The 25,555-nt window shown below is 66.4% G+C and overlaps 1 protein-coding gene across 2 annotated transcripts in view; it reads right to left on the bottom strand.

The window, feature by feature from the left end:
* Positions 1-910: 910 nt before the first annotated feature.
* PACS2 (phosphofurin acidic cluster sorting protein 2) overlaps positions 911-25,555 on the bottom strand; it is a 57,439-nt gene continuing 32,794 nt past the window's right edge. The window contains exons 4-27 of one of the 2 annotated variants that reach the window (XM_038545952.1): positions 25,111-25,198; positions 22,707-22,796; positions 21,139-21,264; positions 19,643-19,805; positions 19,046-19,119; positions 18,702-18,782; positions 17,596-17,655; positions 15,036-15,193; positions 13,263-13,353; positions 12,943-13,017; positions 12,163-12,305; positions 11,168-11,300; positions 10,822-10,926; positions 10,584-10,690; positions 10,022-10,176; positions 9,578-9,688; positions 9,160-9,268; positions 8,440-8,472; positions 5,255-5,297; positions 4,024-4,066; positions 3,775-3,910; positions 2,837-3,063; positions 2,495-2,608; positions 911-1,619 (exon numbers count right to left, since the gene is read on the bottom strand). In XM_038545952.1, the coding sequence (XP_038401880.1) occupies positions 1,501-1,619; positions 2,495-2,608; positions 2,837-3,063; positions 3,775-3,910; positions 4,024-4,066; positions 5,255-5,297; positions 8,440-8,472; positions 9,160-9,268; positions 9,578-9,688; positions 10,022-10,176; positions 10,584-10,690; positions 10,822-10,926; positions 11,168-11,300; positions 12,163-12,305; positions 12,943-13,017; positions 13,263-13,353; positions 15,036-15,193; positions 17,596-17,655; positions 18,702-18,782; positions 19,046-19,119; positions 19,643-19,805; positions 21,139-21,264; positions 22,707-22,796; positions 25,111-25,116 (2,502 nt within the window). In that variant the 5' untranslated portion in view covers positions 25,117-25,198 and the 3' untranslated portion in view covers positions 911-1,500. The remainder of the gene's footprint in view (positions 1,620-2,494; positions 2,609-2,836; positions 3,064-3,774; positions 3,911-4,023; positions 4,067-5,254; positions 5,298-8,439; positions 8,473-9,159; positions 9,269-9,577; positions 9,689-10,021; positions 10,177-10,583; positions 10,691-10,821; positions 10,927-11,167; positions 11,301-12,162; positions 12,306-12,942; positions 13,018-13,262; positions 13,354-15,035; positions 15,194-17,595; positions 17,656-18,701; positions 18,783-19,045; positions 19,120-19,642; positions 19,806-21,138; positions 21,265-22,706; positions 22,797-25,110; positions 25,199-25,555) is intronic. The other variant, XM_038545951.1, reaches the window with a different exon arrangement.

Here is a 25,555-nt window from a genome sequence, read left to right as displayed (position 1 = left end):
GCCGGGAGGCTCGGGGTCCCAGGGCCTGCTTCTGGGGGGCGGCTGCGGGTGGACACCACACGGGCTCCTGCGGCGTGAGGCTCAGCCGCCTTGTCCCCACCCCGTCCTTCCAAGCCGGTTCTGGCCCAGCTGCTGTCAGGGGAGGAGTCCAGACCCTCACGGGGAAGGGCCTCTGCCCACAGGCATCCCTGAGGCAGGGCCATACACGAGGTCAGGCCCGGGTCCTCCTGTTCCCCAACCAGCCCAGGGCCACCGGCCAGGACCCTCCGACCCTTAACAGCCTTGGGGACAGAAGTACACAGGTGGGTCACAGGTGAGAAAGCGGGCCGTCTCTCACCGCCCCGGGGTCAGACCTGTCCTCTGGAAGAATGGGAGCGGCCGCAACCTGCCCTGCACTGGGCGCGGTGCTCTGAGCGCAGCCTGGATGGCCCCCTGGGTGGGCTTCAGTCCCGGGGCCACACCTGCCAAAGGATGGGAACTGGTGGGCTCTTTCTGTGCAGAGTGGGGGCACGTGCTTGTGGGGGGAGCAGCGGGACTGGGCCAGACTGTCTCCTGCTGCAAGGCGGGGGTGACGCTGCCACCCAGGGTGGGATCCACACCCAAAACCTCGCTCTAGGGAGCTTGGCCCCAAGAGGTGAGAGCTCCCTGCCTCTTCAGGATCCCTCTGCGCCTGGCGCCTGCGGTCGGGCTGCCCAGGCAGCAGGTGGACGGCGGAGGCCGAGTGCGCTGGGCCGGCCGCGGGCCGCTGTGCTTGCTAAGTCTGGGGCGGGGACAACTGGCGGAGGAAGCGAAGTGCGGGCGGCACGGGGTGAGGGGGGTGGAGGGCCGGGTCGCGGGGGCAGCGCTGGCTGGCTCTCCCCAGCCCCGGGGGGCCGCTGGGACGTCAGAAGAGCAGTGTCTGTTTGGCAGCTACATTTTAACGTGTATTTAAAAGCATTAAAAATATCTGCTACTATAAAACCTCCGCTGCCCCGCGAGGCTGGAGTTTATTGGGAACCACGAGTGGGCGGTGCTGGGGCATCTCCCGGCTGGTGGGCGGCTGGGCCCAGCCTGGCTGCCGGCCTCCCTGGTCTGCTCGGGACGCCCCCAACAGGAGGCCGGCCCCCAGCCTCCGGCAGCCCGTGGATCTGTGCGGACCCCACCTGACCCCAGCTCCCTGAGGACGCAGAGTCCTGGCTTTCAGGAAGGACAGGACGCGAAGGTGAGGACCCTTCTTGCTGGGGAGCTCGGGAGGTCCTGAGGCCAAAACACACCTTTCATGATCCTCAGAGCTCAGCACCGTCCGCCTGACCTCCCACCCCGCCGGCACGTCTGGTTAATGAGCAGAGCAGTTAGCGGGCTCCGAGGGCGGGAGCCTCCCCAGGAGTTTCCAGGTCGCGAGCACATTCATACTTAAGACTGTTTCTCTTTGTTTGTAAGGGTCTCTGTGGTAAACTGAAATGTTAACAGAAAAGCAGCTGGGCCCTCCTGGCGCTCGCCGTCCAGGGCTTCGGGGCAGGGCTAGCAGGTGGACTTGGAGTGTCCGAAGATGCAGATGGGGAAGTGCTTGACGTGGGAGGACCACTGGGCCGCCAGCTGGAAGAACTTGACGTCGTTCCACTCCACGCCGTCGATGAGGACTGTGAGGACAAGACCGCCTGACCCGCCTGCCCACCAGGCCCCAGGACGGGGCTGGAGGAGCCCAGCACCCCCCGGGGCCCCGGGCTCCTGGGGGACACCCGGTGGCAGTCCACCGGTGCCGGCTGGCTTCTCCCGGCCCCGGGGACCTGCTCGTCCACAGCCCCTCCACCCCAGCAGGGGCCTGGCGACTGCGTTCAGACACCCTCCACTTAAACCAGAAAAGCAACAGAGGAAGGTGGAGCGGTTCTTGACTGCAGTGGTCACCAGGCTCAAACTCACGAAGAAGACAAGTGTTTGGGGCTCCATGTTCTGAATTAATTGGTTGTAAAATATCTTGTATAAAAAATCTGAGACACACAAATCAATCTTAAAAGAACAGAAAAGAGGGACGCCTGGGTGGCTCAGCGGTTGAACGCCTGCCTTTGGCTCGGTGTGATCCTGGGGTCCCGGGTTCGAGTCCCCAAATCAGGGTCCCTGCAGGGAGCCTGCTTCTCCCTCTGCCTGTGTCTCTGCCTCTCTCCCCTTGTGTCTCCCATGAACAAATAAATAAAATCTTAAAAAAAAAAAAAAAAAGGAATGAGAAAGACTCAGAAATCATTTCTCAAAAATTAAAAAGCTGTCCCTCTGGTATGAGCGCTTTATCCACACAGGTTCGGAGCTTCGACTACGTATGTGCATTTTGTAGCAGAGCAAAAGTGTTCCCAGACGGGAATTCTGAAAAGCACTCCAGCTTCCTCTGGTTTCCTTTTGTACTTTAGACAGAAGCACCGGGGACTGGGGTCAGGGACCCAGCTCCCCACGGCCCCCCGCTGAAGGAAGCACATCTAGACAGGTGACCTCCCAGGAGTCCCGGGAGCCCCCCCGAGGTGCTCACCCCTCAGCATGTTCTGCTGGTGCTTGGCTGTGCAGATGAGGCGGCTGATGCCCTCGATGCACTGGCTCTTGGACTCCACGTCCTTGTCCTTGGTTTTCTTGGGCAGAAACATCACTGGGAAGGAAAGGGCTGCAGGGCTCAGCCACGGCCCTCGCAGCCCTGCCGTCCTGAGCCCCCCCCCCCACCGTGACCACGGCCGCCAGCCCTCCCGCCGACCCAGGCGGCCTCTGCTCACTGCCCGTGGCCACGGTCAGGAGCGGCGCCCTGACCCGTGGTGACCTCGGGGCCTGTGTGGCCGCCCTTCCCGTTACCCCGACAGCCAGCCTACCGCCCCCACCTCACCCTTCTTGTTCTTCTCCTTCGTGACCACGGTCATGGACATGGTGGGCGTGGCCGCGGCCTCGCCACTGCTGGGCAGCCTGCTGACCTGGAGAGACCGGAAGGTGCACTTGAGCGTGTTTTTGGTGGCAGGCAGGTCCTTCTTCTCCACCTCTCTCTTCCTGTCTGCAGGCGGCGCTGCCGTCCAGTAATCCACCTGCAGCCCCATCAGCTCAGCGCCGACGCCCTGGCTGCGAAAGCAGAGGGGGCCTCACTCCTCTGTCCTCGCTCGGGGGCTGGCACGGCGGGAGAAGGTGCCAGCTGGCGCCCGTGCTGCTCAACGCCGGGGAACCGCCTGCGGCAGCTGACCAGCACACGGGAGCCCCGGCCTCCGGGGACAGCCCAGTCTGTGCCTGTGGGTGGGCACGGTCGCGATGCTGAGATCCCCCAGGAGCGCCCGGGACTGCCCCCCGCCTGCTCCCTCAAGCCACCCCTTGGAGCCTGGCGGGCCAAGGTCAACCAGCCCCGTCTGAGGTGTGGTCCCCACGGGACTCGGGGGCAGCCCCATGAGCCCGCGCCCTGCCGACCACCCCACCTCCGGCTCCTGCCGCTTCCCCCTACACCCCATCTGCGTGCAGAGCACCCCCCAGCTTTACTCCTGTGTGGTTTCGTCCCTAGTGCCACCAGGGCCGGGGGGCCGAGGGGGCCACACCAGGCCAGGACCTGGCCCTCTCCCAAGTCTCCCAAGCCAGCAGGGCCCATGCCACCCCCACCCAGGGGGCACCTCGTCCCAGCAAGCCCGTGTCTTCCCCAAGGCCGTTCTGAGCCCCCTCCGGCCAGGCTCTGGGCTTGCTGGTGTCGGGGAGGTGCGGCCGGCGGCCGTGAACTCTCCGCGTCCTCTAACCCGGGGCCCTGCTGCGTCAGGAGGGGGTGGGCCGCCTGCCTTGCGCGGCCACCTTTACCTGGGGGAGGACAGGCCCCCGCTCACTGACGGGGAGGAAGGCGGGGTGGGTGAGGCCTCCTTGGCCGCGGGAGACGTGGACGGTGGGGTGGACGAGAGCATGCTGGAGCCCGAGGGGGCCGCGTCGTCAGAGTCACCTTTGGGAGGGAGTTGAGCAGGGCTGAGCTCCGCAGGCCTCTGTCCGCAGAGCAGCCCGGGGGGCTGGGGAGGCGTTGCCAGGGCCCCCCAAGGGCAGGGAGAACCGGGTTACCTGACGTGGCTGAGGACGGTTCCACTATTCCAACCTTCACCACCTGGAAGGCAACGGGACGCTGGCTGGCAGTGTGGCCCTGGCCAGCGCTGCCCCCGAGTGCTGGGGCCCCACAGGCCGGGCGCGGTCCTCCCGCCGTGGGCCACCTGGCTCGCCCCACCCTCCCAGGGAGCTCGGGACGCTGCAGCACCGTCCCAGTTCTTCCTGTCGTCGGAGCGGAGCTGAACCCCCAACCGTGGGGGTCCGTGCCACAGGACCTTCCCGCTGCCGTGGCCGTGCGGGTGACCCTGTGGAGCTGCGGCACCCTCCCTGGTCATCCTGCACACCCGGGCCGGGGCGCAAGGCCCACACTCCAGCCCTCAACAAACCATGAGCCCGTGGCTGGCCTGGCCCAGATGTCGGTGGGGTCAGGGCACTGGTGTGAGGGACCCCTGCCCAGTGAGGTGCCTGCTGCTCCAGACCTCACGGGGGCTGACCTGCATGGGGACTAGGTGAAACTAAGGCTAATTAAGTGATTGTCAGCCTCAGTCACGTGACAGGGTTTGGGGCCTCTGCATCCAATGGGGCAGGACCCTCCTGTCGTTACAGAAGATTCCCCAAGACGGGCTGCCCCGGGCTACCTGGTTCCCAGGAGGGCCACTAGCTGCCCTGACGCCTGGCCAGGGTAAACGGCCGCATGGACGTCCTGCTCTGCCAGCTGGCCCCCTCTGCCAGACTGCCCATGGCTCCGCAGCAGGTGCCGCGGCTGGAGGCCCCGCAGGGAGGGACCCGGCTGTGAACCCCTGCGGCCGTGGAGCCGCTGCTGATCCCGGCAGTGGGAGACACGCAAACCTCCCGAATTACAAAGCCCACTCCCTGCTGAGCAGGCTGGCGGGGTGGAGGGGGTGCAGAGCTCCTCGGGACAGAAGCAGCCCTCTGTGACCTGTCCTGGGACCCTGCTGGCCCAGGTGCCCGCCCACAGCCGAGTGCCCACAGTCTGACTCGGGCCGTGTGCCCAGGATGAGCTGAGCATGGAGCACCGAGCCCTCGCCTGCAGGGGAGCAGAGCTGGGGGCAGTGACGTCCTCGGGCCCAGCCCTCAACGCGGGAAGGAAACAACGAGCTTTCAGATGGGGGAGATTTAAGGAGTCTTCAGCTCACACTGGTGAAGGAGCTTCTAGAACACATCAAGTTGATGCAAAACCAGGCAGTATGAGACAGTTTGGCAGGAGCCCCACCCAGGAAGTACTCACCCCTACGAACGGGATGAACTTTTGAGAGGATTCTTCGTCAGGGCTGAGAACAAGAGACACACAGTTACCTCTCCCCGCCCGAGGCAGGCAGCACCAGGGCCCGCTCCGCCCCTGCCAGGCCCATGCCCGTCCCTGCAGTGCCTGGCCCAGGCCTCTGACCCCCTCGGTCAGCTCTCAGCCCTGCAGGAGCCCAGCTTCTTGGGGGGATCTGCTTCTCCATCCCAGGCGCCTGATGTCTGGGCCCGACTGCCCTTCTGCTAACTCTGCAAGCCCATGCTTCTGCTCAGCCCCAAGACGACAGCTTGCCGCGTGTGCTCCAGGACCCCCCAGGGGACAGTCTGGCCTTCCTCCACCAACTGGGAGCGGCCAAAAGCCAGGGTGTAGAGGCTTTCTCCCAGTCTAGGTAAAGTCCGTGCAACTAGACAGGGTGGGCAATTCCCGGGGCTCTGGCCTCAGGGATGGGGTGCACACTCCGCGCTCAGACACAGTGCCCTCCCAGAGCAGCCTGGAGCGGAGACCGAGGCTTTGGGATCATGCCTCTGTAGGAGGCTGGGCTGCAGTGCAGGTTCTGTCTGGACTTGGCGCCGCACATCTTCGGGCAGGGCCCCGGCCTCCCCGGGGCCACTGGTCACCACCCATCCTCGGGCAGAGGGCCGTCAGGGAGCGGGGGACGTGGCAGCAGCGGTCCAGGCCAGGGCCAGTCCTGCAGCTCACCTCTGCAGCTGGCTGTACAATGACTGGTCTCTACCTCGGGGCCCAGGCTGTGGCCTGTGTGGCTCCCCCGGGGTGGGGTGGGCCTGGGCACCACAGTGTCTCCGGGCCCTGGGAAAATCCCCAGGGCAGGGCCAGTCCTGGGCCTCCTGTGACCTCAGAGTATGGAGGAGGCACCTCCATCCTCCCAGCTCTGCTTCTTCTGTCTCACGCCCCCAAACATCAGAGCTCAGCGTCGGAGAGCAAATCTTCCGCAGGTGGCTATGCACCGGCTGTGCTGTGCCCACGTGCTGGCTGGAACGGTCCCCCGGGCACAGGCCCTTCGGGGAGAAGCCTCAGCAGCACCCCCGGCCCTGCCCTTGTGGGCACGGAGGCCGGCACCTGGCCAGCGCCGCCCATGAAGTGTGTGCAGAGGCCAGCCCGGAACGCACACCCAGCCCAAGGCTGGTCCCAGCGGGAGGTGCTGCCCTTGCCCCGCGGCACCACCCATGGCCTCTCCTCGGCACCGCCCATCACACCTCCAAAGACCTGGAGAGCGTCTTTGGATAAAAAAACCTACAGATCTGGGCTGTCCCACTGAACGGGGCCTCATCCCCAGGCTCTGACCTGAGGGGAACAGAGTTTATCCACAGATAGCACAGAATTCGAACCCTGTGCCCGGGCCGGCTTTCGCATGCAAGGTCCTCATGGGGTCCCCAGCCCAGCGCACGGGAGGCTCCAAGCCCGGGGGTCCCGGGACCCTCCCACGAGCAGCACGCAGAGAGACAGACGAAGGCCTGGAGGGCCGCCAGGACGCGCCATCACACAGGGACGTTGCTGGACTCTGAGAAGCCAAGCTGAGCCTCTGAGCCATGCAGACAGCATTCAGCACTCAACACGCGCCCAGCGTGACAGGGGTGACACCGGCTCGCCACTGAGACCCCCCCACCTGCCCCCGGGACGCAGAGGGAACACGCGTGTTCTGGGCGAGACAGAGGCCGGCACTCCTAGGCTCCAATGCGTGGCTCCGAGGGGGCCCTGGGTCTGGCTCAGGAGACCACGTGGGGGCAGGGACACTGGGAGCGTGGAGCTGAGCGGCACCGGGGGCGTCGTGCCCCGAGGCTGCTGTTGGGTTGTACACAGCAGGTGGGTCTGAGGTCCCGCCGGGAGCTGGGTGCTCCACGGGGGCAGGAGGCCGTGGGGCCCCGAGGGCCATGTCCACTGCCCACCCTGTCCCGGGTCTCCTGACCCCTCTGTTTTCTGTCACATCAAAGGCTACCCGCTGACCTCCTGGTCCTGGGCTCTAGGGTGGCCAGCACGCTGGGCGTCCATGGGGCTCCACCCAGCGTGTCCGGAGCCCCCACTGCAGGTGCCGGTGTCACCACTGTGACGCAGAGGCAGGGCCAGGGCCCCCTGAAGCCCGGGCCTGAGGCCGAGGAGCCAGCCATGGGAGAGACGAGAGGCCGTGGCCAGGCAGCGAAGCAGGCTGCGGGCTTCTGCAGGTCCCGGGCAGCTCGAGCAGTGGGCGGGCACACCTCGGCTGGTCTTTCTCTAGCTCACAGAGGCTTGTTTAGCAGGACAACAGAGAACTCAGACCCTCCCGCCCGCCCTGTCTGTCCCAGGGTCCAGCAAGAAGGCTGCCCGGGGCCCAGGGACCCTGCCCTGGATGCACTCCCCTGGACGGAGAAGCCCAAGAGCCAGGGTGCCCAGTGGGCAGGACCCAGGACGGGAAAGGGGACCCCGACTGAAGGGGCAGCTCTGGGGGCGCCCCGGACTGTGGCTCCCAACACCCAGGCTTTCAGGGGTAAAGCTGCCCTGGGGGTGAAAAGCCCTTCACTGCACGTGGGGGTCTTAGCGGTCTGGCCGGGCGTCCAGTTGAGCCGCAAAGCCGGGAAACCCTCTGTGCCGCTCTGTCCTCTCCGCAGCCCTGGGCGCGAGGCCCGGAGCCAGGCTGTGAGTGTGTGCCATCCGGCGGGCTCCCCACCCTTCTGCCTACACACCCCCACACGTAGGACCAGCACCCACGCTGTCCTTCTAGGGCGCTTAGCCCGTGAATCGGTCAGCAAATACCACGAGCCGAGACAAAGGCCCACACGCGGCCAGGGTGGCATCGGTGGTCAGAGGCGCGTGGGGGGACCCCAAGCGCCTGCTTCTGCTGTAAGAGGTGGTGGTGCCCAGGGCTTTGGAAACACAGGCACTCACGGAGAGGCTAACGTGGGCACCTGTTCACCTCAACCTCTGGACTGGCACGGACGGAGGACCGCCTGCCCGCTCTGACGTCCAGGCCACGGCGCTTTGCGCTCCTTCCACCTGGGTCGGGGGCGGGGAGCAAAGTCCTGGCTGGGGAGGGGGGGGACCTGCCTGACGGGCGCCGCCCCTGCTGAGCCCACGAGAGGCAGGCGGCCGGGAGAGTGATGCACCCCACCTGCCCGCACTGCTAAACAGCCCTAAAGACCAGCCTGGGGACAGGGGCGCAGACCCACGGACAGCGGTACCTGAGGGTAAAGTCAAAATGAAAGTTCTTTTTCCTTTTCAGAAAGCCACCAAAAGAGAAAACACAGACATGTTACTAAGCGCTGAGGAGCAGGACGCAGCTCCAGGCGTGGGATCGGCCGCCACAGCCCTCGCTCCGGACAGCCTGGCGCGGGGAGCTGGGGCTTCAACCGCACTCCGTCTCCCACCCCGGGACAGCCTCGGAGTGTGCCGCGGGCGGGGACCGAGACGCGTGGCCTTGTCTGACCTGCTGCAGAGCTGGCCTGTCCCCCCTCGGCCACCCGCCCCCCTGCACCGGCCTGGCAGCCAGACCTCTGCCCGGCCTTGGCTGTCCTGCCCGCGGCGGGGCGCGAGCTTGTCCCCGGGCCGGGAAGCCCAGGTGTTGAAGGAGCCGGGGCCTGCGCTTGCGTGAGCAGGTCACCGCGAGGACGGGGCCGTGTGACAGCTGTTCTTTTGACCTTTATTACGGGGAATCCCGACATACGAGATAGAGGAAACCTGACCAGCTCCTTCTAATTCCTCTTCTGCTAATTCACGAGCACCTGGGGCTGCCGGGCCTGCTCAGGGCGTTCCCCCAGCCCAGCTTGGGCTCCGTCCCCCGGCCAGCCAGGTCTGTCCCTGATGCCGTCCTGAGCCGCTGCCGTGTTGCCTGTGTCTGTGCCACGGAGCTGGGGCCCCCTCCCTCCCCCACGCCCTGCCCTGCCCAGCGCCCGGGAAGGTACCTCTTCTGCTTGTAGGTCAGCATGGCCTCTGCGATGGGCAGCTGGTGGGCACAGTTGGCGCCTGCGATGTACTGTGTGATCCTCGACACGATGTCCGGCGTGTCCTGCACTGCAGGAGAAGGCCGGGCAGGGTCCGTGGGGTGCACACGCTGCCCCCAGGCCACCCAGTACCCAGCCCGGGAGCAGCGGCAGTGCTGGGGGCCCCATGCCCTCTATCCTCAGGGGGTCCCGGGCACAAGCAGCAAGGCTTCTCCAAATCCCTGGGAGCCCTCGCCTGGGCCCACTGGCCAGCCGGCTCCGAGGCCCATGGTGGCCCGAGGGGAGCACCCGGCTGAGGCCCTGCTTCTCCTCGGGGAGGCGTGGCGGCACGGATGCCAGGGTAGCCCCACCCGGCCGGCCGGCCGTCCTCAGGCCTCACCGGCACTCTGGGCCTCCAGCTTGTTGAACAGGTCTCTCCAGGCCAGGTCTTGGAAAAAGTTGTTGTAGCGGTAGTCCACGGAGCCCAGGTACCTGGCCACGGGGTGGGAGCCTGCGAGCCGAGGGAGGCGCGTCAGGCGGCAGGCTCGCCCTGCGCCCCCTCCAAGCCCCTCCCCGCTCCTGGTGGACGGGGGCGCCTCGGGGCCCAGGTGCGTCCTGCAGGCCACAGTCGGTGCCTGGGGGCCGGTGAGCCCCCCGGGACTCCGCACTTCCGAGAGATGGCCGTTTACCAATTTCATGATAGAACCAATCGCGTAAGCCAACGAACGAAGGGTCGTGTCCCACGGGGCTGGGGAACACACAGCCACCCCGCTGTTCCCGACAGCGGCATCGAGGCAGCCTGACAACGGAGCGCAGGCTGGCGTGTCCTGTCCGAGCCCCTCACCCAGCGGGATGATGAGGAAGCGCATGTAGCCCAGCCAGTCGGGGGTCTTGTGGGACAGCTGTTCCACGAAGAGCCGCAGGACGGCGCTGAGGTAATGCTGAGCTCCCGCCACGGCGATCTTCACGGGGGTCGGGGGCTGGGAGTTGCAGTTGCAGCTGTCCAAGGGCGGACAGAGAGGGACAGGTGCGTCAGGGAGCCGTCCTTGCTGCCAGGACCCCCCGCCGGCCCGAGCAGGCCCTGCGGCCATGGGCACTGTGCTGGGACGAGGCGAGCGCTGTGCCCCCAGCGCCACACTCGGGCAGCAGCTGCTGCAGCCGCTCACGACCCCAAGAGGGCCGCCAACGCCCGGGTCCTCCACCCCAGACAGCGGGAGCCCTGGGAGGGGGCCGGGCCTCACCCAGCAAGGCCCCCTCGCTGCAGAAGTCCCGCCACCGCCCAGATCTGGACAGAAGACCTGGCTGTGGGGAGCCTGTGGGCGGGCACATCGGGGCCCCCGGGACAGAGCCGCAGGCAAGGCCGGGGTGTAGGGGCCCTGACAGATGCCATGGGCCGCTGGACTCACTATCTCTGTATCCTCGAGACGATGGTGCTGAAGGCCGCCTGGACGTCAGCTGCGGAGCACGTGCACACCACGGGGAGCGTGTGCCTCTGCAGAACTTCCGACAGGAACTGTGAGCGAGGGCGCAGCAGCCTCAGGGCTCCACCCAGCCCCCGCGGCCCGGCGCTCCCTGCTCTCCCCAGCCAGTGCGGAGGATGCCCGCCACCTCCCCGCTGCGGGGGGACACCTGGCCCCTGCCCACCTGCCCCTGCCAGTCGGAGGTGTTGACGAGAATGATGTTTTCAGGGAGCTGGTCATCAGAGATGAGGATGTGGTTCAGCTGGTCGTACACGGTCTTCCTGGGGATCTGCAGACACAGGGCCCATCCACCCTGGAGGGGGGCCTGCCGCAGCCCCTCACCCGCCCCGCCGACCCCCCGCACCCCAGTGGCCGCCCGGGAGTGCTGGCTCGGGAACTCGGCTTTGCGTCAGGCAGAGGTCACTGGGCTGAAGGCCGAGGGGCCGTCCCAGCCACGAGGCGCCGGGCCCAGCACCGGGCTGGTCCTGGGCCACCGCGGCCTCCGCCCACACGCTCTCCGGGGCGCGCACCTGTAGCTGGCTCCTCGTGTCCGGGCAGCGCTCATTGTCCAGACTGTTGGCCCGCTCGTTCTGCGGCCGCGCCGGCTGCCGCTCCTTCAGGGACGTGCTCCGGCCGCGGCGGCCAGCCTGCTTCCCCTCGGACCTGTGAGGCGCAGGACAGGCTGGGACAGCCCCTCGGGCTCCCTGCTCCCCACACGCGGTGGTGGGGCAGGTGGCAGGCAGCGTGGGCACCTCTGGGGGGCCGAGGGCTGAGCTGGGTGATGCCCACCCTCGGCGCACGCGCATATGGCACGCACGTGTGGCACGTGACGGCCGGCTGCTGGAACCACAGCCCCAGAGGGAGGGCGCGCAGCCGCAGCAGCTCCACTGTCCCTCCGGGGCCCGGGTCCCCTGCAGAAGCCTGACAGGGCTCGGGCAGGAACGGACGTCCTGGCTGCAGTGGCAGCACATGGCCCACTGTGGCAGGGAGGGGTGGCCCGCATGGCGGCACAAGGCTGCCTGGGAGTGCGGCCAGGTGCCCAAAGGAGGTGAAGAAGAGCTGGCCAGGGAGCACATCCCGGGAGGGGCTCAGGTGACCCCAGACAGAGCGAGACGCAGTGGGGCGGGACAGAGACCCTGCGGATGTCCTCCCTGGGAGGCTGCCTGGGTCACTGCAACTCAGACCCCCACCTCTTGGATGAGCGCATGGGGGGCAGGGGCCTGACCCCACAGAGCCCGTGTCGGACCCAGCGCCACCGCCTGGGCCCTGCTGCGCTCGACCACACTGGTCCCCGGAGCCACCCCGTGGGCTCAGCGAACGCCGTCAGGTCCAGGAACGTGTGGGATGACAGCAGGGGCCACACCTCGGCCCTAGAAGGCCTGCTGGCGTCTGGCTACAAACAGGGGTGGGGGTCCCGGGGGACCTCCGGGGTGAGCCCAGAAATCTTCGAGCTTCTAGGTGTTTCCGCTCAGACGGGGCCATGGCCCCCACACTGGCCGACAGCCTCCCCAGGGCATCCTGTCACCTGGTGGATGGGATGACAAGGGACTCCGTCTTGGTGATCCGCCCACTGGGCGGCAGCTTCTCGGTGAACACGTCCAGAGCGGAGGTCTCCACCTCGGGGCTCTCCTCGGGCTGTGCGGGCTGCTCCCCGGGGGCGGGCGTGCTCTGAGAGGCAGAGAAGGGGACCCGCTGGGGGTGCGCGGCCCTCAGGTCCCTCCCCAGGCCACAGCCCCTGCCCGAGGAGCCCTGGTTTGGGGGTGTTCAGGTGCTGTGGTGCAGTTCAGGTGCAGTTCTGCCACCCGCAGAGCTGTCGGCACCGAGCGGACTCCACCTCCTACCACAGGGCTGCAGGCCTTGCTGCCACGGGAGCCCAGCACCAAACTGCCCCGAATCTCCCCAAAACCTGCCCTGTGGTCCCCACGAGGGCAACAGGAGCCAATCAGTGTTCATAGGGCCAGACAGCAAAGCAGGGGGATGCCCACCATCCTCCCAGAGCTCGGGTGAGCCCAGGGGGGGCCCTGACCTTCCCTCAGGGTGGGAGTGAGCCCAGGGAGGCCCTGACCATCCCCCGGGGTGGGGGTGAGCCCAGGGAGGCCCTGACTGTCCCCCGGGGTGAGGGTGAGCCTAGGGGGGCCCTGACTGTCCCCTCGGGGTCAGGGTGAACCTTGGTGGGGCCCTCATTGTGGTTCTTGCTCAGATCCTGGGATGTGTGAGCTAAGGACCCACACGTCAAGGCCTGTCCCCCAAGGCACGTGTAAGTGTGCTCTGTGCTTGAACAAATAAAGGTGTCCCTCGTGCTCACGTGGGTCACTGTGTCAGAGACGCTGTCGCTTGGCTGCCTGCCTCCCAGGGCCCGAGTCTTCTCAGGCACGTCGGCCTGTGTGGACAAGGCGGGAATCAGGAGGTGTTCGGTGGTGGGCGGCTGGCTCACCTGGGGCAGGGGATCTGGGCTTGGGGGCAGCCTGGGAAGATGGGTCGGGCTTTCTCAGACCGCGGGCTCAGGGTCAGCCTGTGACAGCTTTGGGCCCGGGTCAGCAGCACCTGAGCGACCCAGAGAGACGGGCAGACCTCCCCTTGCCTGAGGTCCCAGGGGAGGGCGGCTGCGGGGTCTGGTCTGCTCACCGGACTCGGAGGCTCCTTGTGGCTCCGGACGCTGTGGATGCTCCCGATCTCCGTCTGCGAGCTGGAGTGTGACAGCCCCTCGAAGTAGGGCCTGGGTTGGGGACGGAGAGATGTCACTCTCCGGAGCCTTGCCGCACCGAAGGCAGGGCCACAGTGCTCGTGGGAGCCGGCGGCCACGCGGAGCTGGGGGGAGGCAGCCCCGGGGGGCCACGAGCACCGAGCAAAAAGCAGCCCTTCTCAGCTCTCAGCTCCAGCCCACTGGAGAGGACCCGCATCCTGAAAGCCACCTGCTCCTGGCCCTCGCCCTGCACAGGGCAGCGGCAGCACAGGGTGGCAGCTCCACCCAGAGGTCCTGCAGGAGGACATGTGGTCGGGGACCCTCGGGACCCAAGGCCAGCTCCGGGAACACGGGAGCACACTCAACAGGGCAACAGGGGCACATCGGCCGGACACAGTGAACCCAGGCCAGCCTGGCCGGATGCCCCGTCCCCAGTAGACAATGGGCAGAGGTGGAGGGACGGAGCCTCACAGAGAGGGTGGGCAGGGCTCGTGCGGTCTGACAAGGCCACTCAGGGACGTGCGAGGGCAGAAGGACCACGGCCTGAGACGGCCACGCTCACCCGCAGGGCTGTGGGCACCAGCTGGCCAGGAGCCTGCTCTGCAGGTGCGGCCAGCAGCAAGGGCCACACGTGGGAGGTGGCCTGCGACAGCCGTTCGGGGGAAGGCGGCTGGACGGCCTCGCTGGCCCTGCCGGTGGCCAACAGCTAGAGCACAGCCCCCGGACACCACCCACTGTCCACCACGGCGGCGGCCCCAACCACCGGTGCGGGTCAGGCTGGAGGCTCAGCAACCACAGAAAGCCCACCTCCCGCGTGTGCGTCCGTCTCGCTGACTTATGTCAAAAAGTTAAAGGGCGCCTGGGTCGCCCAGTGGGTGAAGAATCTGCCTGCAGCTCAGGTCACGATCCCGGGGTCCTGGGACGGAGCCCCATGGGCATCTCGCTCCGCGGGGAGTCGGCTTCTTCCCCTCGCTCTGCCCCTCCCCCTACTTGTGAGTGCACGCTCTCTCTCTCTCTCTAATAAATAACATCTTTTAAAAAAACACATAAAAAACAGAACTAGAACACCAAGGATCTTCTGGACTCCAAATGGCCCCCACTTGGAAACCATAGGTGGGCCAAGCGTCCCCCCACCCCACAGGGGCTCCCCCAAAACTGGGGCCTCCCGCTCGTCCTGGGCTGGGGTCACATGCGCTCCTGCGCTCTCCTGCCGCGGCCAGGCTGACACCCTGCTCCTCAGGGACGGGTGCCAGCACTGCACGCACGCTCCTCCCTGTGTGCGACAGGGATGCCCTGCGGTTCCCAGCACCCCGTCTTCCCGGGAAGACCCGGACCACCGTCCCTGGCCGGAGCTCTCGCCCCTCCATCTCGGACAGCACGGCCTCTTGCAGGGACGACCCCGATGCCTCCTAACTGGTCTCCTGTCATCATGCTCCCAGTGGATTCCAGAGACATCTTTCCAGAATGCAGGTGTGACCCTGTCACTTTGCTACATCTCTCCCTCTACAAACACCGCGGACCCGGGCAGCCTGCTAGGATGCGTGCCTCCCTGCCCTCCCTGAGCCAGAGCCCATGTCCTCACAGCAGGCTCCGCTGTGACCCCATGTCCCCAAGTGCACACTCCGCTGTGGCCCCCTGCAATGCGTCAAATGGCCAAGGGCTTGCCTGCTGGGGCCTGGGGCCGGGTGGCAGACGGAGGCGGCAGGTGTGCTCACCTGAGCTTTGGCTTGGGGGTGCTGAGGACACTGTCATCGTCCTCCAAGTCAGGGCCACTGTCGCTGGGGTTCTCCATGTCCAGCGTGTCATACAAAAGGTCCAGATCCTCCTCTGCCTCCGGGACATGCTCTGCAGGGTCCTGCTCTGAATCCAGGACCTACAGTGAGGTCAGACGTGTGAGGACTGCCCTGGTGGGGTCCCCCTGGCAGGACAGATGGGAGGGGCACACGGAGCCCCCAAGCACCCTCTGTCCAGCACGTGCCACCAGCCCAGTTCTGCTAGACGCTGGGGTGACCTTGGGGACCTCTGGTCACCGGGCACTGGGCACGGCACGGCCATCCTTCCCCTCATGACTTGTGCTTCAACAGAGAAACGCACAGTAGCAGTGCAGGGCAGTGAGCGCCACCTGGGACAGGCCACCACTGCCACCACGACTCGAAATGCCTCCCTCTGCAGGGCGTCCCCAGCCCTCTCGCTGTCCCCTCCCAACCACTGCACCGCCTTCCGCCCCCCTGCGCTGGCCGCCTCCAGAACATCACAGAAAGGGAGTCACACAGCGGGCGGCCCTCTGTGAAGGGCTCCTCCCACCGCGACGTGCGGTCTGCCCCAGCACCGTCCTCGCACAGCCCGCCCGGCTGCCCTGAACGTGGCCCAGGCCTTGCCCCTGCCTGGACGGGGGATTTGGGCCGTGGACGAAGCTCCTGTGCCCGTTTGTCCCTGAGTCTTGGAGCGACACCTTGGACCTTGCCCAGGACTGCTGTAACTGCTGGGCGGGCGCAGTTCACGCTGCGAGGAGCGGCCAGGCCGGCCTCCAAGTTTTCTCCGGCCAGCAGCACGAGCTCTGACCGGACCCCCCATCGGCGCCCTCCTGCCCTGTGGGGTCACGACTACCCTTCTGGGTCTCGTGAGCTTGCCCGTATCTTCTCAGGGTCTTGGGGCCATCCAGGCTTTTTCAGAGAAAATGTCTAGTGAGAGCCTTTGACCAACCGCTGAGCGGGACGACTGATTTCTCATCGGGGTCGTCTCTCTACGGGGTTGGGAGCGTGCCTCCCGCCGTGTGGGCGCTGGTCCCTCACCAGGAGCCACAAGCGCAAACACCTTCTGCCCGACGGTCACTTCCTCTTCCCGGCCAGGGTTCAGAGCACGGAAGTTTCTACGTTTTCATGTTCCCGGCTCACCGGTTCTCGCTCAGGCCACCTGTGCTTCCGGTGTCTGATTGAAGCCACACGGCGGGCCGCATCACCCTCCTGAGACTCCATAAGGTAAGCGCTTACGCTGGGGCTTCGATCCACTTGGAGCTGATTCTGGTACATGGGGCGAGGCAGGGGCCCGCCTGCACCCTGTGGCGTGTGAGGTCTGGCTGTGCCGTCACCGTTCGCCGGAGAGCCTCCCCTCCCCCGGTGGACGGTGCTGACGTCCCTGCCGGTGACTGGCCACGTAGAGGGGTTTCGTCCTGCCCTACGGTCTTACTAACTGGACGTCCTCGAGAGTGCTTGAACTGGGGAGCGGCGGTCTTTCTACTTCGTTCTTTTTCAAGACTGTTGTGTTTCCTGCGGGTCCCCTGCTTTTCTATGCGAGCTTGAGGACTGGCTGGTGTGCAGGAGGCAGCTGGGGATCTGCCGGGCCCACGGAACAACCTGCAGACCGAGCTGGGGAAACCGAGGCTCAGATGGGCCTGACGGTGGCGCGGGCGTCTGAGGAGGGCAGCCCACCTGCTGCTGCTCCCGAGAGACAGCCCCGTGCCCGAGGGCATCAGCGTGAGGACGAGTGGCCGCCACAACCGCATGCGGCGGGGACACTCAGACGTTTACACGCCGCCTCTCCCGGGGGGGGCAGAACCCGCACAGTATTCTCCTCTGCCCGTGTTCGAAGGAAACCAAGGCATTTTTCTTCAGGTTATAAAAGGTCTGCAGGGCAGCCCGGGTGGCTCGGGGTTTAGCGCCGCCTTCAGCCAGGGCGTCATCCTGGGGACTCGGGATCGAGTCCTGCGTCGGGCTCTCTGTATGATGCCTGCTTCTCCCTCTGCCTGTGTCTCTGCCTCTCTCTCTCTATCTCTCTGTGTCTCTCATGAATAAATAAGTAAAATCTTAAAATAAATAAATAAATAAAAAATAAAATAAAAGGTCTACAGACCCATCAAAGCAAATCGGGAGGGGAGACAACAGCTCAGGGCAGGAGCCCCCGACACAGGTGCCGACGGCGGAGGCCGTGCGTGGGGCGATGGGCACGCAGAGGCGCCTGTCTGCCAGGAGCCAAACGCGGCCCTACGGTGCCATCGACCGAGAACCCACATGAAACACGGAACTTGTGGTCACACCGCCGAACGACATCCAGCCTCCCTCCCGGTCTCTTGGCGGGGTCGTGATTTGAGAGACACGCAGGTGGCTCCGCTCGGCCCACGGGGCACCTGGGGACGGCCACCACCCGCCTGCTCTGGCAGACAAGGACAATGGGGCCCGGGGCCGCGGCGGAGCGGCAGAGCCAGGACGCCGCCCAGATGCCGCCACACCCCGGGCTCAAGGTCGCCGCGGGCCTGGGGGTCCAGGCGGGGTCACTCACCTCGTCGGACACTTTGAACCTCCGCAGCAACGCCACGACCTTCTGCTTGAAGTTTTGTTGCTGGAGACAAGCAGGACAGAATCAGAACCCCAGGGGGGCGGCTTCCCCAGGAGGTCGCGGCGGCGGGCGGGGGGGCAGGCACGGCGTCGGGGCGCACGTGAGCCCAGCTCTCGGCAGCTGGCAGCGCTGACCTCAACCGGTGCTGGGCTTGGGGACAGGCCCAGGGCGGAGCACAGTCCCAGAGCCAGCCAAGGGGACCCGGGGGGCGGCTGGCCCTTCCCGAGGCACCCCTCACCCCAGCGGGACTCCGGGTGGGCAGGGGGTGGGCGGGGGCGGCAAGGGCTCCGCAGAGGGCCCGAGCTCCGTCCACGCCCCGTGCTGCCTGGGCCTCCGAGGCTGAGCTCTGACCCCTGAGGGAGGCAGCTGCCCTCAGCCACCCTCAGCAGGGTGTGTGTGTCCATGAGACCCCACGGGAGTCCTACGCTCCCCCCCACAGGTGTCGGGTCCTGGAACCGAGGCTGCCGCAGGCGCTGCCACGTTCCACCTGCTGTATCGGGACCAGGCCTCGGCCTCCCAGCTCTGCCAGGGGTTCCTGGGGCTGGGCTTGTGCCCCACGCCCCCAACCCCACGGCGCAGGCCAGGAGCCCAGTGGTGGGCGTCCTGTGACGGGCTAAGGCCTCTGCCTGGGGCTCTCCTGGAGGAGAAACCCGATAGCCCCGCCAAACCTGGGGGGCCCGTGCCCGGTGAGCCAGATGCTGACCGGACAGGAGGGCCTGGCCTCGCACAGGGCTCGTCTGGCACAGGCAGGAGTGGGACAGTCTGCCCAGCTCTGCGCATGGAGCTGCCCTCGGGGACGAGCACGGGGACCCCCCAGGGAAGCTCCCACTGACCGTGGCCAGTGCCTCGCAGCCCGCCTGCCTCCGCGCCCCATCTAAGAGGCGGGGCCTCAGGGAAGCCAGCAGAGCCGGGCCCTGGGGGCCCTGGGACGGCCGCCCCATTCCCGACACCTAGTCTTGGGACACCCAGTGCCCGCCCGCCCCGGCCCAGGGCCCCAGGCCCCCCACCTCCACCCTTCCCCAGTGTTAGTAAAACCAGTTTCCACCGACCCTGGTCATGGACGCCGTTCTTACTATCGATCGCCGCTGCTTCTTAGGCTTCCCCACATCGAAATCCTCCTCGTCCAAGTCCTGGGGAGACAAGCCACAGAAGTCAGCGGACGGCACCCCCAGAGCACCTAAGGCGCACAGCAGGGCCCCGGGGCCGGGAGGAGTCGCCCACACGCGTTCAGGGGCCGAGCTCCCAGCCCCCACCTCCCCGACCGGGTGCCCCGCTCCTGCCGGCAGCTCAGGAGGGTCCCCGCCGTCTGCTGGGGGCTGCGCAGCTGCCGGGAGCCCCGAGGGCGGCATCTCCCACCTGGCCGCGCGGTCCTGCGCGCCAGACCCCAGGTTACCTGCCCTTGTACGGCATCATCACTGGCTTCCTGCTCAGAGGAGAAGCTCTCGTACTCCTCCTCGGAGTAGTTATCTATGGAATGAGCAAACGGAAGGGGGAGTACCGCGAGGTTCCGACTGGTGTTCTAGCAACGAGGCGGTGGCCAGAGGACGGGCCCCCGGGCACGCAGGGAGCTGTGCGCAGCCCCGGCAGGCCGACTTCAGGGCGGAGGCAGGGCTGCGCTTCTGCACTCCCACGGTGCCCGATGGACCCCAGAAGCTTCTGCCTGGATCTCGCGCCCAACTGGGTCCCCTGCGTGCCCTCCCACACTCCAGGGGGACAGGGGCCCCCCACGTGACGGTGGCAACAGTCATGCCAGGACCTGTGCCCAGACCTTGGAAGGCACTGCAACCAACCCATGACCTGCTGCCTACGGCTGAGCTCGCACACCCCAGCCCAGGCTCCCAGAGCACGCACGAGGCTGCCTGTGAGCTTGGATCCCAGAGGGAAACCCGTGAGCCCTCTCAGCCGCTCGCCAGCTCCTCAAACCCAGCAGGATGGGGGCCAGGAGGTAGCGAGAGGCAGCTAAGCAGAGGCCACGAGCAGCGGCACCCACCTGTGGACTTGGCCTTGGGCCCGGCCTGCATGGCGCTGTCCTCGTGGTCTATGGGCTGGCTGGAGAGGGAGAAGATCCAGATCTCGGCCACCTTGACCGAGGCCTCCTTGATGCTGCTGCAGAGGCTCAGCACCTGGCCGCCCTCAGAGGGGTGCTGCATCACCTGTGGGCAGGCCTCAGCTCTAGAAGGTGCCCTGGCACAGGGCCGGCCCCCAGCAGGGGCACATGGCGGGCGGGAGACCTGACCGTGGGGCAGGAGGATGACAGGGGGACACGACTCTGGGGGTCGGCGCCAGGCTCAGCCACGAGGGACTGAAGGCTGTCAAAGACGGGAGGGTCTGAGCCCACCTGTCCAGAGCCTGCGGCAGGAGCACGGTGTGTGAGGCTGTGCCTATGGGCCACCAACCCCTGGGATCCGCATCCAGGGACCTCTGTCCGTGGGGCACCAAGGAGGACCGGCCACCAGCACGGGCTGGGCGTCTCGTGTGGCAGAGCCAACACCCACCCGGCCGGCCCCCCAGGCGGGGAGTCCTTGGAGCCGTTCCAGTCGTGAGAGATTCAGGCAGGCCAGGGACCGCGGCCCGTGCCCCTGAGCACCCCCACGCACCGACGATGCCCCTGCAGGCTGGAGCCTCTGGGCTCATGTGAGCAAGTACAGATGTTGGGATTTCATGGACCAGATTGTTTTTAATTTCAGGTGCCAACTCTTCAGTGGAGCGCGAAAATAAAATTTTTGAGAAAGCTAGTGACACCCGCTAAGATGGTAATCCCCTCTTAGAAGCCAGACAGGGAAGGTGAGCCAGCGTCCAGATGCACCCCTGGGCCCGTGCATGTGTGGAGGTGGAGGCACGGGGACGCTGCCACGGTCTCCGTCCCCGCACCCTGCACACCTGTGCCACCTTCCTGAGGGGATGCTGGTCCAGGGGCAGTTAGGGTCTGAGGGGAAACAGGAGGCCTGCAGGCTGGGGCAGGTGCTGTGGGCCTGGGGGTCCCGGGAGCAGGGCTGAGAGGCGCGGGGGGCACCCTGGCTCCATATCCCCTGCCCTGCGCCCAGTGAGCACCAGCGTGGCTCCGCGTCCCTGGACCGCCCTGAACCCAGCCCCATGACGGTGAAGCCCCTGAAGCACAAAGCACACCGATGGCCTTGGCCGCCCTTCCGCCCAGGCCCACCCTACACTCCCAAAGGCCCTGTCAGGGCTCCTCCTCCCCAGCCCCACGCCACCCACATGTCAGGATGCCAGGTCCTCGGTGGTTCCGTCTTCATGAGCTGTCCCCGTCTCCTCACCAGGGAGCGTCCACACCACCCCCGACCCACAGCAAGCATGTGCTGCCCACCCAGGCCGCCCCCTGGCCAGGGTCAGCGCCCACGGAGGGACCAGCCGGGGGCGGAGGCACCTGTGGGGACACCCTCCAGACCCACGCCGGGCCAGGGGGCACCATCGCAGAGCCCGGCCACACCGGCCATCGGGTCAGGGTGTGATGAGGGGCCTGCTCACCTCGGCCATGTTGATGGAGCCCGCCGCCAGCGTTTTGTAGCCCAAGATCGTTCGGTTTTTGTACCGTTTCCTCCGCTGCAGCATGATCTGGAGCTTGTTGCCTTCTCTTTTCAAGAAGTGAGGGTACTGCAGAGAAGGGGAGTGACGGCTGCCACCCGTGCCAGTAGCTTCGCCAGCCCAGCCCCAACGAGCCCCAGAAGCTCACTCCTCGCTGCGTCACTGTGTGCCTCAGTCTGGGCAGATGTGAGCAGCTGGCCAAGGCCTCCGGGTCATCGGTGGGGGCCGTGGTCAGCCAGCACATCTGCCCACAAGGCGGACTGCAGAGGGTGCGACCCTACGAGTGGCGCTGGTCCACGTGGCCCGCGCAGAGCACGACAGGGGCTCCTGCGAGAGCAGGGCTCGTGTGCACGAAGTGGAGGCTCGCTAATTTACTTCTCGAAATTCACACACTACACCCCTGTGCATGGCTGTCGAGCCCCCCCCGAGCCCCGCACTTACAGAGGGAGCTGCACGTTTTGCAAACGACACTCTGATAAAACTGATCCCTCGGAAGAAGACTTCCAAACCCAGCAGCTCCCGTGGTGGCACCAGAGCTGGAGTCGTGTGCCCCCTGCTCCGGGCACAGCCAGGCCGGGACAGGGAGAGGCGGTGCGGGAGGAGATGGGAGCTGGCAAAGCTGTCGCAGAGCTCACTAAACCACAGCCCCGCCTCACACACTCACAAGGAGAGACAGTTTTGAACAGGTCCGAGGTGGGCTGACACAAGTAGTGTTCGTGGGACGCCCGGGTGGCTCAGCGGCTGAGCGTCTGCCTCGGGCTCAGGGTGTGATCCCGGGATTCGGGATCGAGTCCCCCATCGGGCTCCTGCGTGGAGCCTGCCTCTCCCTCTGCCTGCATCTCTGCCTCTCTCTGTGTTTCCCATGAATAAATACATAGAATATTAAAAAAAAAAAAAGAGTTCAGTATTCATCTCTACAGCAAGTGCGTCACACAGACGCAAGCACGCCTGCCGAGTCTAAGCAGCACCCTCCTTAAAACAACCGTGCCAAGAGGAGCAGGATGCGTGCCACGCGGGTCAGCGGGGGCTGGTCTGCCCCCACCCACCCACACTCCTGGGCTCAGAGGGCCGGGGAGGAAGTCCTGGCCCACGCTGGGAGGGGGGTGCCCAGGGCACTGAGCCCCTGTTCATCGCCAGCATGCCCGGTGTACTTCCAAGGGGTCTGAACTAAAAACTGAGGTCCCATATATTTCCCCCCATCTTCTAAACACTGGAATAAAATGGCCTTTTTTTTTTAAGTTTATTTAGATTATTTGTTTATTTAAGTCATCTCTACACCCAACGTGGGGCTCGAAGTCATGACCCTGGGATCGCGTGTCACATGCTCTGAGCCAGCCAGGTGCCCCCAAATGGTCTCTGGAGAGTGAGTTTGGGGCTCACCACACCCTTCAGCGCGGGACGGTTGGGAAATCTGGAGCTCACAAGGCTGCCCCGTCTCTAGCCCTCAGGAGTAAAGCAGGACCCAGGGGGACACCCGAGCCCGCTGCCCCCGCCCCGCGTGCCAGACCCACCTGCAGCGAGAAGGTCAGCGCCAGGTCGGTCTCCACTTGTCCACTGGGGGGCAGCACAATCTCATGCGACCGCAGGATCCGCTTGGAGCCCTGGGACAGAACAAGACCTTCGGTTCTCAGGGGGGCATCGTGCGGGGAAACCCGCTCCCCTACAACTCACAGGTGCAGCCGCACATCAGGGGGTGGGAGGCAGAAGCTCACGGATCCCCAAAGGCACCGCTGGGGAGATATGTCAAGAGCCTGAAAATGTCCTCGTCCCGTGACCCTCCAAGTCCTTCCCCTGGATGATCAAGACTGGTCACTGCTACATTTAATGTAACCACCAAATATGCAGCAGTGGGGTGGAGGTCACGGGACAGGGCTGGGGTGGGGGAGCCGTAATGCCTGGAAGAACCGGCGTGCGAGACGCCAAGCGTGTCTGAGAACGTGGACGGGTGAAGGCAGCTGCCTCCCCGGGGAGCAAAGGTGGCCAGAGGTGTGATGATGACAGGGTGGCTGCTGTGTCGCGGGCCGGAGACGAGGCCCTAGAAACGCGCCCGAGGACACTCAGATGCGTATATGACACACATGCTGTGGCACGACGAGCCTGCAGGTGCCCAGGAGGGGCGACGCCCTGAGCAGCCCGGGTGCGTGGGTGGCCACTCGGGATAAACGTGCAGCTCCCCACCTCCAATCCTCCACCAAAATAACCGTCAACGGGTCGAAGACGCTCCCCATGGGACTGTTTCACAGACGCTGTCCATGTGCCCGGATAGCACATGGCCCCTCGCGTGGGGGGCACCAACCTCCATCAGATTCAGAGCAGCTACCAGGGTATGGGTGGGGGGCTCCTGCGGGCCTGACCCACATGAGGGAGCAGAGCTGCGGGGCCGGAGCGGGGTGCGGGGCCGAGGGTTGCAGACCCATGCCAACGGCCGGCAGGGTCCCGGGCACAGGGATGGGGCGCCTCCCCTGGGCCTCACGCTGTGGGCTGCTCCCAGCCCGTGTGGCACCGTGCAGCACCCCGCGTGGGGTCCTGGGCTCTCCCAGGTCCTCTGGCCACGTCCCCCCGACCTCGTCCGCACTAGGTCCCGTCGTGGAGTGCTTGCCTCGGAGGACCCGCGGGCAGGCGGCAAAGGTGAGGTGGGTCCCCGAGCCTGCGTCCCAGAGATGGTGGGGTCGGGGGCCGCCGAGGATGGGGCCCGAGTGCGGGTGGGCCGCTCGTGTGCGAGGTCAGGGGCGGCCGAGCTGCACCTGCCCCAGAGCCCGGGGAGGCCCGGGCCTCTCCCTGCCAGGAGGCCCAGAGCCGGTGCGAGCTACAGGTGGCCTCGGGCACGCTGGGTCCCCGTGGGGCGGGTCCCCGTGGCCCCGGCACGCAGCCTGCACGCCTGGCTTTGATGAGAACTTACGACAGATTCTTCCGTGAGGAAAAGGATCTTTGGGTCTTTACATGAAAGACGCTGGCGACCGACGGGATCACTAACGGCGGGGCTCACGCCTCCCTGAGCTCTCCTGGGGGGGAGCCCAGGCCGGCGCAGAGGTCAGGCTGCTCCTGGAGGCCCGCCACAGGCCCTGTGACCCTGCACTCGGGGCCCCGGGCAGCCCCGCAGTCTGGGAACGTGGGCTCCAGAGCCTGGGACTGAGGGCGAGGCAGGACGTCTGTCCTGTGGGGCGGACGGTCTGGGGACCTGAGGCCCGGCCCCTCCTGTGGCTCAGCTGTGGGGGCAACACCAGGGGCAGCCAGCGCCCATGACACGGCACTGGGGGAGGGGCCTGCCGACTGGACCCCAAACCTGTGGGGGGGCCCTTGAGCACAGGGCCACAGGCGACACCCCAGGAGCGGCCAAGGGCTGGGAGCCACCTCCTGATGGTGGAGCAGACCTGGATCTGGTGGCCCTGAGAAGGTCGAGGAAGCACACGGCCAGCAGGAGCCCTCCCCACGGTGGCGGGGTGCTGGGCAAAGGCCGTGCAGGGGGCCGGGGCGGCTGTGAGTCAGGTCCCCCCGGACACACTGCTATTTGTGCCGAGGCAGGAACCTGTGAGGACCAGGGAGGGGAGCGGAGCGGGGCTGGGCCGGGCCTGGGTCAGAGGCTGGTGGCAAAGGGCCAGCGTCCAGTCCACTGCATGCACCGGGGGTGGCCGGGCAGGCCCTGCGCCTCAGTTCTGCGCCAGGAAGGCCCGTCTGCAGGCGACCTACACACACTCCGTTCCCTCCACGCTCCTGAACACGGGGCTGCCTGCCCTTGACGGGGGCAGGACCGCGCCCTGGGTCTGGGCCAGTCCAGCCCCACCAGAGCACAGCAGAGGCGGGCGCCCTGGCTCCTTGCACGGTAAGGCTGGTGGCGCAGCTGTGCCCACTCCCACTCCGAGGCAGCACGGGTGCCCGGCATGTCAGCCCCTGGGACGGTGGCAGGGGGACCCTCACCTGCATCTTGACGGCAATCACCACCGAGATGAGCTCCTTCTCCAGCTCCTTGAAGACCACCAGCTTCTTCAGGGTCAGGCTGCACAACCTGCAGAGGGCAAAGGCCTGCTTAGCGGGGACGGCTCCCTCCCACACCTGGAGCCCTAGGAAGGCCCCGCCCTCGGGAGCTCCTGCCTCAGATGTGGCCATCACATCTCCCAGGGACCCCTGGCAAGGACTAGGGCCACCCTGCAGGAGGCGGGTCTCCCGCCGGTGAGGGCAGCTCTACACAGGCCTATGGGCAACAAGAGAAGGGCACACAGACTAGGCGCCCCCAGGGACCAGGCACCCTCGGGACCAAACATCCCGAAGGACCAGGTGCCCCCTGAGAGGAGGAGCCCCCAGGGACCAGGAGCACCCAGAAACCAGGAGCATCCAGGAACCAGGACCACCCAGGGACCAGGAG

Source organism: Canis lupus, chromosome 8 (assembly GCF_011100685.1).
Source record: "Canis lupus familiaris isolate Mischka breed German Shepherd chromosome 8, alternate assembly UU_Cfam_GSD_1.0, whole genome shotgun sequence".
In the NCBI taxonomy this organism is placed as follows: Eukaryota; Metazoa; Chordata; class Mammalia; order Carnivora; family Canidae; genus Canis; species Canis lupus.
Note: the sequence above shows the minus strand (reverse complement) of the source record. Positions and strands in the feature narration are given on the sequence as shown.